This window comes from Hakea prostrata, chromosome 1 (genome assembly GCF_041222555.1).
Source record: "Hakea prostrata isolate BN-2017 chromosome 1, UWA_Hpros_2, whole genome shotgun sequence".
NCBI lineage: Eukaryota > Viridiplantae > Streptophyta > Magnoliopsida > Proteales > Proteaceae > Hakea > Hakea prostrata.
The window spans coordinates 74,144,389-74,158,236 of record NC_142600.1 but is presented as its reverse complement, the minus strand read 5'-3'; the positions used below and the strand labels follow the sequence as shown (position 1 = coordinate 74,158,236).

Sequence of the window (13,848 nt, the reverse complement as noted above, 5' to 3'; positions counted from 1 at the left end):
TGCAGCAGCTGGATGGCCGCCCCCATTTTCGGCCGCCGAGAATTTAATCCCATTGTGTTGACCCTTATAAAACCTATTGGGAGTCCTACCTCTGAATTATTTTATTATATTAAATAGTAAGGCCAAATATTTTTTGGGGCCCACACATTTGAAAAAAATAGGTAAGTTATTGATAATAATATAGTTTTTTTTGGACAAAATATAGATTAATTAAAGTAACAATACAAAAAAAATTACACATAATTCAATCGTAGAAAGTTACGAGTCCTAAGCATTGTAAAGTTCTCATTCTTTATAGAACTCTACTCATTGTAAAATACCACATCATGTACACTACCATCTTTATTTAAAGATAATGAAAATTATCCGTAAAACATAGTTGATTGGGAATTTCACCGTGGACGTAGACTTCATATTGAAAATTGAACCACGTTAAAATCTTGTGTTTATTCCAAACATGGTATCAGAGTAGAACTCTACTCATTGTAAAATACCACATCATGTACACTACCATCTTTATTTAAAGATAATGAAAATTATCCGTAAAACATAGTTGATTGGGAATTTCACCGTGGACGTAGACTTCATATTGAAAATTGAACCACGTTAAAATCTTGTGTTTATTCCAAATATGGTATCGAGTAGAACTCTACCATTGTAAAATACCACATCATGTACACTACCATCTTTATTTAAAGATAATGAAAATTATCCGTAAACATAGTTGATTGGGAATTTTACCGTGGACGTAGACTTCATATTGAAAATTGAACCACGTTAAAATCTTGTGTTTATTCCAAACATGGTATCAGAGCACTCCTAGATTTGTTCCGTATGCACTTGTTTTTAAATTTCGTTCTTGAAGTGGCTGCTTTCCGGCTAAAATCAACCATTGCAATTGGTGCCATTCTTTGAATCACCACTGGTTTTTAGATCCATCAACGAATTTTTCTGCTTCGCTTGAGCGTGTTGAGCCTCAGTATCTTCTCCACGTTCGCTGTCGTCACCAACGAACCATATATAGTTGTTGTTGGTCGCCATTCATCGCGAAGAAGAATCTCTCACGCTCACTTTTCCCTGCGAAAATGACTTCTAATGGAGTTCTTCTGGGATTTTGTGCTTCCATAGTTTTCCCTTGTTTTGTTCTTTTTGGTAGGAATTCTTTCATAGTTCATAGCAGATCCGTTGTAGGAACACGCCCAATCCCAATGCCAATGTGGTTTTGATAAATTTCCTTCTAGGGTTGTTGTAGTCATTTAATTCTGTATGGGAATTGATGTTGCTTTCCAATTTCAAGTACACTTTCCACGGAATTTCCTATCTTCATAAATTAATGGATTATAAGAAGATTATACTTTTTATAAGAAGGTTATGAACACAATTATATTTTTTACACTCCCCCCACCCCACCCAAAAAAAAAAAAAAAAAAACAAAAAAAACTAGATATTAAATTAATGGATTGGATCAGAGAGGGATCTACGTAGGGGTGTCAATGAGTTGGTTTGGTCAGCCCTTAACCCTAAACCTTAAACCTAAGGACCTAAACCTCCAATCCCAAACCTTACCCAACCTTTACAGGGTTGGAGAACTTCAAATTCAAACCCTACCCATTAGGGTTCTTCTAAGCCCAATCCACCTTGATTTACCTTGAGAGGGTCTCACAGAGTTTTTCTAAACCCAACCCGCATTAATTTACCTTGATAAGTTTACCCTCAAATGGCCTTGAAAACAAAACAAAATGCATGGGTTAGTTACTCCTTAGAGATTTGAAGTCTTGACCTTTTATTAAGTTATGAAATGTTGGTGTTTGCCAACTTAGCCAATCCATTGACATTGCTAGCTTTTTCTGTTTAGCAGATTGTTGGTTGGATATCTAGTTAGGCAATTATCCAAACTCAATTTATGTATAACTCTAATTTGACTAGGGCTGGGCCATGTCAGCCCGAGGGCTAAACCTAAATGCTACCTAACCCTGCTAGGGCCAGTTATTTAAACCTAACACGCCCTTTGGATTAAAATAGTCTGGCTAAGGTCAAGTTGGGCTCATGGTGGATTTGGGTCGGTTCGGGCCGACAAGATTTTATTTGACACCCCTAGATCTATGCGAATTGGTCCCCCAGAAAACCCAAAAACCCAAAAAGGCCCTTGGACTGGATTCAACTTGCATCAATATCCATTATGGTGATCCATGTCCAAGAGGAAGGCCCATTGACCATGGACCATGGCCCACGGCCCATGAGTAATGTACATGGGCCTGGCCAACACTTTGGGCAGACCTTGCGTAGGTTCCGATTGTGATAAACCCACAAGGCCATAACCGTAGATTAAAGACTCGGTCTAGGATCAGATGGAGAAATTCACGGTTCCTAGACGGTCTATCAGAATTGTGCCGTTGAGACTCTAAGAATCTTAACGGTCGAAAAGTTATTCAAAATTTGAATGATACTAAAGCTGTTAGCAACAATCAGAACGATCGTCTCTTGTTTCACTTGCACTTCGTTCTTACTCGAAAGGCTTTCTACTCACAGATAGTAAAGTGCAGAATCTGAGGAATAAAGAGCGCCGAAAGAAGATAGAAATGGATGGTTTCGATTTCAAGAAGAACCATTCGTCTTCTTCACCCAAGTCTCCTGCAACTCAAAGGTTCTCTTTACTTGGTATGACTCTTCTTTTAACTTTCTCATTTTGTCTTCTGTTTCTTTTAACATCTTTGACTCGTTCACTTTCTCTCTGAAACTCTTTCCTTCGATATTCCAGATCTTCAACCAAGAAGTAGCTATTCAAACGCGGGAATGGTTAACGAGAACGACCGAAGCACTCACCAAATGGGTTCAACATTGCAGAGCCCTAAGAATTTCATGTCACACACTATTTCAACTGCTTCCAAGGCTGCGTCTGCCAAAAAGATTTTGGGCGAGAGAAACGAACCTCCTGAAGCGATCGTCTATGCTACCCATGTCGATAAATCCCCTGTTTCAAGTAAGAGATTGACTTATGTAAATACAGGTTATAATGATCTAGATCGTTATTCATCCCTGACGCCAGATGTATCCTCTAAAGTTTCTGAGTTGGATCAAGAGAATATTTCTGCTGCTAACCCTTCTTCCCAGCCTTATGATCCATTGACGAATTACTTGTCCCCTAGGCCCAAATTCCTCAGGTACAGACCTAACAGGCGACGTGAATTTCTCGTTCATAGAGAGAATGAACTAACAACAGAGGAGAAAGGGCTTAAGCTCCAGGGATCAGTTGAAGAAGAATCAGACCAATCAGTGGATACTGATGGGTCTTCGTCCTCTTCGTCAGGAGAGAGCTTGCGAGAAGATGAAAGCAATCTCAGTGACGATGATGAAGATATGGAAGAGTTTGAAGTGGATAAGAAGCATTTGAATTTTAAGAAGGTATTCAAAACCTTTCTTCTCCTTGGCATTCTAATGCTTTCTACCATGTATACATCTTCTATGAACTCTGCCACACCTCCACCTTATATTCAAGCACTGCAAGTCAGAGAATGTTCCCAGAAGGTTCATAAATTTCTTCTTCGAGCAACTACGAGGATCACTGCAATGGGTTTCTTGGATCAAGAACATGAAAACTCTCATGGCGTTAGAATTCGAAATGAAACGGTTTCTCCTGAGGCTATTCAAGAAGCGATGGTATTTAGCATTGGAATGCAAGAAACCAGGCAAACTAATGATATTACGAGTGAAGTGTCAGACCTACACGCTAGAGAACACATGGAGGCCTCTGACAGCCACATGGTGAAAGCAGGGGAAAGTTTTCATCATTTGGCTGAAGAAGTGGAGCTGCAGCAGTTAGAAAATGAGGCGCAGTCAATGCCAGATTCCCAGACTGAGTTGATTTCACATTGGGTGGATAGTCAAATTGCAGGTTCAGACCCAGTTGGTACTGAACAAGAGAAAGATAAAGCCATGACTCAAGCATCAGGGGGAGCTGCTGATGAAGGAACGCTAGAACAGGAAATTGCAGGTTCAGAACAAGTAGGGACTGAACAAAAGAATGACAAAGCCATGACTCAAGCATCAGGGGGAGCTGCCAGTGAAGGAACACTAGAACAGGAAATTGAGTCACGGAGGGAAAGGGTCCAAAAAATTTCTGGCAAACCAGATAAAATGTTAGAGCTACTGGATACAGAGGATAACAAGAGCAACCAGGTGCCTCAAACTCAGTTGGTTTCTGGTGCAAGGGCAATTGATGTAGAGGAGAAAGATCAAATTGAACATATGGCTTCTGATATTGCCATGGCTGCTGCTGGAGTGTCTGTAATTGCCATATCTTTGGTTTTTGGGTTGCTTCATCTCAAAAACAGGAAAACCATAAAGAGTTCACCCTTGAGGGTTCAGCCAACTTCTGAACCTGTGAGAGTAGAGACCAGTTTCTTAGAACTTTCACCTCCTGAATCTATGCCAAAAGATGATTCTCTCTTACACCTTTCGCCTTCAGTTCATTCCATGGACAAGGCTTTCAATGAGCCCCGCCAGAGAGCAACTCCAGAAGTGGAGTTGCTCTGCGAATTCACAAGCTCTCTGAAGATCAGTGGTTTGAAATCCAAGAAAGTGGAAGACGACGTAAGTTTTTCAACATCTCAAGATAAGAGGCCAAGGGGGAAGATTGCTTCCTCTGTGAATGACATACATCAGTCTCCTTCAGAGTCCTTTGCTGCAGATTTCTCATCATATGGAAGCTTTACTGCCCAGAAGAACATTGTGATGAAAGAGGTCAGCACCCTTTCCTTGCATCTGTTTAGCTATTTTATTTGTGGTTGTAGGATTCTGATTTTCATGGATTTTCAACTACTTAAGTTTGTCTGTCATGATTCCTACTATGCTTAACTAAAAATTTTTCCTGCAGATAGAGAACATAAGATGCTTGATAAATTAACCCTAATGTTGAATTTATTATAAACATTCACACAAGAACTCAAGAATTAACGTGGTTCGGCATTCATTGTGAAGCCTACATCCACGACAAGAAAACCCCAATCAACTATTTCTGGGGTGAGGTTTCATTATCTATAAATAGAAAAGAGTAAGAGTTTTACAAGAGTTAAATTCTAATATAACTCCCCCTCTCTGCTGTCTCCTTATGGTTGGAAGACTAGCAAGTTACATTCATAACACTCCCCCTCAAGTTGGATCGAAAATATCATTTGAGGTCAACTTGTTCAATGCAATTTGAAACAATCCCTTTGCGGCTTTGGTGAAGACATCGCGTTGATTTTCACTTCTTACATAAGGAGTTTCTATAGTTCCATCCTGACCTTCTCACGAACAAAATGACAATCAACTTCATGTGTTTAGTTCTTTCATGAAACACCGGATTGAGGCAATGTGTGTGGCCGCTTGTTGTCCGGCACTTCATGGGTTTTTAGAACCTCTCACCCCAATTCTTGAGTAGGGCACCAATCCGGCTAATTCACTGTGGCGGCGCCATTGCTCTATCTCTTCTGCACTGACGAGCGACAACATTTTGTTTTTACTTCTCCAAGAGACTAATTTTCTCCTACGAATATACAGCCGGTAGTTGATCTTGATCGTGGATTGCCACCCAATCTGCGTCGGCATATCCTTCATGTTTGTGTGTCCATTCTTCTTCATGCAATGCCCCTTCCTGGGAGACTTGGATCGTAGTATTGATTAACCAATTCCATGTGCCCTTTGGTGGATTATGCATAGTCGCATAGCTCTTGCATATGCTGTCGTGCGGTTGGTCAGTAAATCAATTTTCCAACCAACCTTTGAAAACAATTATTATCCTGCTGGAGAATCATCTTGTAACCTTACAGTGTAATCCATGGGTGTATTGGCTGGTTTCACACCCTTTGCGTTTCCTTCACAGTCAAGAACATATTTCCTTTGAGAGTGAATAATCCTTTACTAGATCGGCACTTCAATTCCAGAAGTATCGAGTTGTCCCAAGTCCTTGATGTCAAAGTCTTCTTCAAATATTCTTTGAGGATATTGATTCCTTCATGATCATCTCCGGGATTACAATGTCATCCACGTATCCATTCTTGTTGTGCGTGGCTTTCTTCACAAACATGGAGGAATCTGATCCACTTCTAGTGAATCCAAATCTAATAGAGCTGTACTTAACTTTTCATACCATGCTCGTGGTGATTGCTTTAGGCCATATATTGCTTTCTTCATTTACAAGCAAGTCCATCTTGATTTTCTAATGGGTGACCGGAGGAATTTCCATATAACTTCCTCTTGTAAGTCTCCCGTAAAGGCATTTTCACATCCATTTGCAGTGGCCATCCACATTTGGCATTGACATTAACACTCTTGCGTATTCATTTTAACTACGGGAGCAATGTCTCTCTATATCAACTCCATTGTTTGAGTGTATCCTTTGGCCAAGTCTTGCCTTATACCTCTCTGGTACCATCACTCTTGTTTGGTCTTGTAGACCCACGACATCCACTGGATGTTTGCCACTTGGGAGTTGCACTATATCCCATGTTTTATTTTTATGAAGAGCTTCTAATTCCTCATTCATAGCCTTCACCCATTTAGGTGAATTCTTGCTTCAATAATTGGTCGGCTCCTTGTGGTCTTCAACGGCCGAAGATATGCAAATATTGAGGGAGATATTATCATACTTATATGAGGCTGGATTGGGAACTTACGTTGTGTGGTAAATCGCGCAATCTCCTTGGGTGGGGCTCGATTAGATCTACGATTGGTAATTGCGCTATAGTTTCAGCTGTTCATTTCTGCATTAGGTACATCTGTGTTGCTTCACCATGTAGATTTCCGTCGGTATCTTCGTAACATCACCTATAATAGTGCTACCTTCGGTGGTGTCACCCATAACATTGTCTTCATTAGCATCAGCCCTTGCGGACATGTTGTCCGGTATCTTGGTAGTGGGGCGGGAACAAATTCACCGTAATCTATCTCCCCTTGGTTTGATTCTGCTAGAAAAGAACATCTGAGTTTCATCAAAAGACACATCCCGTGATAGTTTACCGGTGGTGGGTCAAGCATTTGTAACCCTTTTGTAGGGGTATCCCAAAACACACATTTGCGAGCACGAGGATCAAGTTTATCACCACCCGGGCATGAACATAAACAATGCAACCAAAACTCGAGATGAGACATCCGATGGGGCGTCATATAGAACCTCTAGGGTATCTTAAGTTCAAAGCTGCTGGGAGGCGGTTGATTAAATAACAACTTGTCTCTCATCTGCCAATAGTCTTGGAGCTTCCCATGAATAATGTCGGTTACCTCAGTATTGCCTGTTTTTCCTGCAGATAGAGAACATAAGATGCTTGATAAATTAACCCTAACCTTTGTCTTTCTATCATCGTTTTCCACCGCAGGCATGTTTAATTGCAAAATTCATTGGATTGAAAGTTTACAGTAAGCTGCATTAACTATATAAGATGCTTGCTGCCATATTGCATTTAAATTAATTATGATGAGTGTAGCTAATTATGATTGAACACTTCAGAATTGCCATGAAAGTATGTATCCCTCATCTTTTTCTTTATCTTTACTGAAAAAGCCACTGACCTTCGCAAAGCCATGCTTCAATTCATGTACAGAAAAGTATTTGTAAAGCAATTATATTGAGGACAATTTATCCAGGTTTAACATCTGTCTGTTCTTTTGAATGTGTGAAACAGGAAGGAGAAGAAGTAAAGCAAGTGCTCAGTACTCCAGTCAGGCGATCAAATCGGATTCGCAATCGAGCAGTCACATCGCCTTGAATTAACTCCCACTTCAATGATAGATGACTGATCATTTTTATTTTTTAAATTCCATGATTGACATTCAGAAGAAGCAGAAGAAGCTTCCTGTTTTTCCATAGTAGAAGCTCAGCTAACGCAGAATGAACTCTATTGATCTGCAAGCGCATCTCTTTTCTCAACCTTCATGAATATTATCATTCTGAATGAAGTCCCTGTTAACATACCACATGCCACCACTGTTATCTACATATAATGAAAGCGGCCTTACATGGCTCTTTGGTTGGCCATGTCAACAAGTTTCAGGATTCATACATGAAACTTTCCCTAGAAATAGGACCTGAAAACAATCCAGCCTTCTCTAAGACTCTTAACCAATCTAAGCTTTTTACCGTTCACTGTTCAGCTTCTGGAGCAGGATTATATGCCCCTCTAGCTCTTCAGCGTGAACAACTACTACTTAAACAAGAATGCTCAAAAGGTCTAACAGTGGTGACATATTTGTACTGCGTAGCTAAACATATACAGTATAGGTATTAATCCAACAAACTAGTTGAAAACGTATGGAATGACAACAAAATCATTCACAATTACAGTAGTAACTAGAATGTAGGGGTTGCAATATTTGACTTGGTTAAAACAAGTAGTTGTTGATGTTGATGCTGTACAAGAAGAAGGATAAATTAGTTGCTCAATTTTGATCATACCTAAAAAAGAAGCACACGGCTCTGAATTTCATTTTTAATGTAATATTAAGTTATTATATGCCTTTGACATGTCTTTCCTTAATTTATTATCATCAAAATTACCAGACACTAACGGAAATCTGTAAATTATTAGTATTCAACATGGATTTTGCAAATATTCTTTCACTTATAAACTGCAAGATCTTCAATGAGATGCTTGCTGACTGCACAACACAGATAAATTTTGTTGCAAAAATAAGGGAAAGGAGTGTGGGATGGGTAAAGCCTTGTACAGAGACTAAACACGACCAATAGATAATAAACCCATGAAAATTTTAACGAAGGCTCGCCCAAAAGATTAGATGATGACTGCTAAGGTAATAAGTAGTATTTTTTTTCTTTTTTTTTTCTTTCATTGTGTCCCATTTCCATTTCCATAGGATGTTCGACCAGATACACAAACTCCGCCGGTTTCTGTATATCTGAATCATTTCTTCAGAATTCACACTTCTCTTGGATTACAAACAGTGAATTTGATTTGATATGTCAGCAAAGTCAGTAATGCTTTCCTTCTTTTTTCTCATGCATCAAAGAGAACAGAAGCAGCACAAATCATAGATGCCATCTTAATTCCTCAGGACTCCTGCACTGAGTTAGTGTTCTTCCTCTTAGTCAACATTTCTGATACAATACCAGTGCAAAAAGGAGATACCACTCTCCCAAGTCCCAATTATTCCTAGAAGACACATAAACCTAATGGCAGAGAGGAATTGAATCTGATTAAAGGAGCAGCCTCTCAAAACTGAATACACCATGGTCAGACTCTTCAGTAATGAGAGCCTCATGCACTGGGTAAATCCCTTATATCTACAACCAATGGAATACAACACAACTGAAAAGAAGAGGCCAAGCCAAAATTCTTGATTAATGGGCAAACACTACCAAAGTCATCCGAAATGCCAATTTCAGGTAAAACTGAGTAGCAGTTCTGGCTCCAAAATAGTAAACAACGTACGAGTAGGAAATCAAGAACTTGTGACGTTGCTAAAACATACAACTTCTGATTCCTCAAACAAAACTGAAAATTTGCCAAGCGATTGTTCCCATTGCAAACAAAAACAATCCGGGTTAGGACAAAATTTTGTTCTACATCTAGAGATCTTCTCTTCAACAGACTAAGCAAGTTGCAGGTCACGTGATGCATATCCTCACTTCTTCTTGTCTCCTACTCCAGCAGATCTGCATTAAATCAGAACCAAGAGTTAAAAGACTGGAGAAGCAACTTTTAAACTACAAAATTCAGTTGAGTAGTTGACTATCTAACATGTAGGGAAGCAATAAGGTGGGGGACACTGTAATTTTATCAGTTTTAGGCCAAAAAGTCGTATAGGGAACAAAATAAATTACCTCATCTTGCGGAGAACATTAGACATCTCCTCACGCTTCTTCTTTGCTCTCTTGTGAGTTCCAAGCTTCCTCTTCGCAACTTTCAATGCACGCTTGTCTTTGCCGACTTTCAAAAGCTCAGTGATTCTCTTTTCATAAGGTGCAAAACCAGCAACTTCCCTGATCAGATTTCTCACAAAGATGACTCTTTTACTGGTTTTCTGAATAGACATAGTGAAAATGTAAGTCAAATTAACCCAAAAAAATGATAGGATGCATCTATTTTTAACAGTCTATGCTACTCAATCCACCAGACAAACAAAAGAAATGCAACCCAGCAATTGACCAAGTCAACATTTTATATACAACTGTAAAAGAATAAAATGAAAAGAAAGAGAGAACCTGATATCAACTGAGAAGTTTGGATCTTCTACCCACATAAAGATATAAATTTTCAATCCACATGGTTGGATGCTTTATATGTGTCCAATCTAATAACAAAATCCTCTTTTTAGAAAGTGAGATTGAATATTTGGATTCCTACATTTACAGAATTTTTTTAGAAATGAAGATTTTGTTTTTAGATTGGACACGTGTCAAGCATACAATCATGTGCATTCCTCTCCATGCAGATAGAGAGGAACTGGACTCAAAATTCACAAAACTTCAACACAAAAGGGGCAAGTTTATGAAGTAAAACAGGTCATAAATAGACAGCATGAATGATTGTTACTTACTCCTTTTCTATTAGATGGGCGAGGTGCCAATTCTTTCTTCGTCACAATATGACCTCTGTTCAGCCCCACAAAGAGGCCACTCTTTGGCTGTTGTGGAGCCATTACCTGCTGCAGCCAATTCAAATGCAACATCAGCCAGAATGCCACAAGTAAACATAATTGGTTACTTTCCTTGACAATGTCTAAAACAAAAATCATCCTAATCCAATTCACTAAAGAATAACACAAGTCATGAAATGGAGTTCTAGTGATGTAGCAGTTGCAATAGTGGCAGTTAACATAAGTTAAACCCATCTACAAGTTTCAAGAACTCCATGCCAACCCTGGTTTTGACTAGCTAGGAAACCAAACTTTTTTGGATTGAAACCTGGTAATTTGTAGGGAAATGGCCTAATTATGACTGGCGGAAACAAAAACAAGAACATTATCATGGACTATGCCCATATACTGGAAGTCGGCAAAATATGATCTTTCTTGTCTATCCACTGGAGCTCATGAACAGAGTCACCATGTACAGATTTTTCAGGATGTACATTTACCATGAATACGTAGCTAAGTATAGAAAACGAAAACATAATTAATAAGCAAGAAGCATTTCACATCTCCAATGACAAAGAAAAATCATCTCATCAAACCTAAAAGCAAAATCTCGGCCGTAAGAAAGAAGTAACAGTCATCAGTATTGTGGGGAGAAAAACCAAACAAACAAATTAAAAACCTTGAACCATACATTCTATGAGGAAATCAAACAAACAGGTCGAGAATTTATTGTAGAAATCGACAAAGTTAAATACTTACCTCCTGATGTGATCCGCTAGAGACCCTTCAGAGAACAACTCGAATTAAAATCTGCAAAAAGAAAAACTAATTCAAAACTCCATAAATGAAAATCGAGAATCATCACAGAGAAATCGGGAATTCCTCTCACCTGCGAAGTGAGAATGAACAGAGAAAGTTAGGGTTTACGGAACATGAAATACTTATATGATTCTAGCGATGAGGCATACTATGACCATCGAAGGGGTAATTCGGTCTACTCGTATAGTCGCATACAAAAAATTCCATATGACAATTTTGACCCTCTAAGGAAAGGTTTTTGGCGTTGTTATGCTCTTTGGGAACCGAAGAACATTTTGGAATCGTTTGTTCTATTTTTCAAGAATGGACCAACAAGAAAAGTAGTCTGAAGAACCCTTTTGCAGAACATCAAAAAGATATTTTATCAAAAAACAAAAACAAAAATGATAAAATTGATTATGATTGAAATCTTAAAACAAATTTATCAAACTACAACTTATTCTAACAATGTTCTAGAAATATTTTCAAAACAGATTTATCAAACATCCATTTCCAAACAAAAAATGGTCTTTTAGCACAGAAACATTAAAAAATGGTTTTGCATAAGAAGTGGTCTTCCAAATGCATACTTAACTTCCCTTGTATGCTTGCCCCCTTCTGCTCTGATTAAACTCTACTGTTTAAATTAGTTCTTTCTTCTATAGATTCAGTTGAGGTGTTTTCCAGATCACATCAGAAAATAAGTATTTACCTAATTGATCATTTCACTAAATTTTGTAATTTACATGAATTAGGTTGGTTTTTTTTCATAGATTTTCATATAGCCTCTTAGAAAATATTGAAAAATAAAAATTGTCATGTTGTTCCTATTGTTGTGATTTTGTTTGAGGCATTCAGATTAGGGCTTCAACAGGGTCGGGCTGAGCCTGGCTTTTACAATCCCAAGCCCAACCCTATATATTCTAATCTAAGCTCATTCCCGCCTTTACCCTAATTCAGGAGCCAATAATTATTATCCTTGACCATAAGCCTTACAAGGCTAAGCAAAGCCCATTATTGCCTGATTGGCCCTATCCCAGTCTTTTGGCCCTAATTGGCCCTATCTTTGTCCATGATCCTAATTCATTGAGATCAAGCATCATGGACAAAATTAGGGCTAGTATTAGGACTAGAATCAATGCCAATCAGGGCCAGGATCAAGGCAAAAAATCAGTGCTAGGGTCGAGACAAGCCCGGTTGGCCAAAGAGTAATCCCAAGCCCGCCCAAAATCTTGAGCCCAAGCCCTATTTGGGCTCAGGGCGGGCTTAGGGTAGGTCAGGGCTGTCAAGGCCAAACTTGCACCCCTAGTTTAAATGGATTTTTATTTGTAGCTGCTGCTGCTCCTGCTAGTAGCAGCCGATGGTCGAGATTCGACCACATCATCAATCTTATGTTTAACGATCCAAATTAAAAACTCAAGGATCTTATATGTAAATATATATATATTTTTTCTTTTGCATTTTAAGTTTTAGAGTTTTATAAATTTACAAATTCAGCCCCTGCTACTAGCTGAATCAAAACCCCAATCTAGAGACTGATTTTTGCGGTTAGAAGCTCCAACAATATTCTCCGGTTTTCTTTCTTCTCCTCTTCCGTCATTTTCCGTCTCTCTTCCACTCCTTTCACATTTTTCCTTCTGTTTCTTAATTTCCAATGGCAACGAACTAGAAAAAAAAACAGAACACGAATTGGAGCAAAATAACATAACAAAACTTTGTAGATCTTGAAGAAACAAAGAAAGAATAGAACCACAGAATCTCGTCGGATTTGTCATTACCGACTTGTATTTACTGTTCTGAGGAGTTAGGAGATGAAGAGAAGAGCTTTCCGCATGAATCCTTCACAGATCCGTTTGGTTTTGCCATGGTTTCTCATGTCTTCTATCTCTCCATCAAAGGCATAAAAATACCACCAATCTTAATCTATCTGCAATTGTTTGGTAGGTGGAATGGACATGGACCCATAATTTTATGGATAGACTTGACCCATCCAATTGTCATGTCCTAATGAAAGCCCATTTATATATTTTTATGTTTTGTTAATGAATCCCACAAATATACATTGACATTCAAAAGCTATTGGCTGGCTGTTGCAAATTATCTAATTTCTAGATTTTAAAAAAATAATATAATAAAATTTTTAACAGAACAAAAATAATTGAAATGATGGAATTATATGTGAGTCCCAATTAGACTAACACCTTTAGTCTTATTCAAATTTCAAACCTAGAAAAACTAAAATACATCTCAGATTATTTAATACAATGTATTATGATAAAAAATGCCATTTTACTAACAATAGAATACGGTGCATGTTGGACCTAAAGGGGTTTTGTTTTAAAAATAAAATTTTCAATATTCAAATATAGACTCCACATTTATTTTGTAGAAAATATGTACTCTCTTGACTGGTAGGTGAAAAAAAAAAGACTTGTAGGTGAAAGAGAATCCGGATCATCTCCCCGGGGGAGAGCACAAAGT

At 38.4% G+C, this 13,848-nt stretch overlaps 2 protein-coding genes across 3 annotated transcripts; one reads left to right on the top strand and one right to left on the bottom strand.

Annotated features, from left to right (window-relative positions):
• The first annotated feature begins 2,472 nt into the window (after positions 1-2,472).
• On the top strand, positions 2,473-8,804 carry LOC149029993 (uncharacterized). The gene is made up of 3 exons (XM_089142312.1): positions 2,473-2,658; positions 2,759-4,740; positions 7,659-8,804. The coding sequence occupies exons 1-3, from the start codon at positions 2,580-2,582 to the stop codon at positions 7,740-7,742; spliced, it is 2,145 nt and encodes a 714-aa protein (XP_088998438.1). The 5' UTR covers positions 2,473-2,579; the 3' UTR covers positions 7,743-8,804.
• A 489-nt stretch (positions 8,805-9,293) lies between these two features.
• On the bottom strand, positions 9,294-11,515 carry LOC149029992 (large ribosomal subunit protein eL36y-like). Of its 2 annotated transcripts, none has more exons than XM_089142314.1 (5): positions 11,459-11,505; positions 11,329-11,379; positions 10,531-10,635; positions 9,815-10,014; positions 9,294-9,646 (listed from the first exon to the last, which is right to left on the bottom strand). In XM_089142314.1, exons 3-5 carry the CDS (start codon positions 10,630-10,632, stop codon positions 9,616-9,618), a joined length of 333 nt encoding a protein of 110 aa, XP_088998440.1. In that variant the 5' UTR covers positions 10,633-10,635; positions 11,329-11,379; positions 11,459-11,505; the 3' UTR covers positions 9,294-9,615. The 2 variants fall into 2 exon arrangements, with proteins under 2 accessions (XP_088998440.1, XP_088998439.1); XM_089142313.1 differs by having other exon boundaries at positions 9,295-9,646; positions 10,531-10,638; positions 11,459-11,515.
• Positions 11,516-13,848: the final 2,333 nt, after the last annotated feature.

Coding starts and splice junctions, on each gene's coding strand:
- LOC149029993 (XM_089142312.1), top strand. CDS start 2,580: ATGGATGGTTTCGATTTCAAGAAGAACCATTCGTCTTCTTCACCCAAG. Junction 2,659..2,758: donor TCAAAGGTTCTCTTTACTTG/GTATGACTCTTC, acceptor TCGATATTCCAG/ATCTTCAACCAAGAAGTAGC. Junction 4,741..7,658: donor AGAACATTGTGATGAAAGAG/GTCAGCACCCTT, acceptor TGTGTGAAACAG/GAAGGAGAAGAAGTAAAGCA.
- LOC149029992 (XM_089142313.1), bottom strand. CDS start 10,632: ATGGCTCCACAACAGCCAAAGAGTGGCCTCTTTGTGGGGCTGAACAGA. Junction 10,015..10,530: donor GCCCATCTAATAGAAAAGGA/GTAAGTAACAAT, acceptor ATGTCTATTCAG/AAAACCAGTAAAAGAGTCAT. Junction 9,647..9,814: donor AATGTTCTCCGCAAGATGAG/GTAATTTATTTT, acceptor GATTTAATGCAG/ATCTGCTGGAGTAGGAGACA.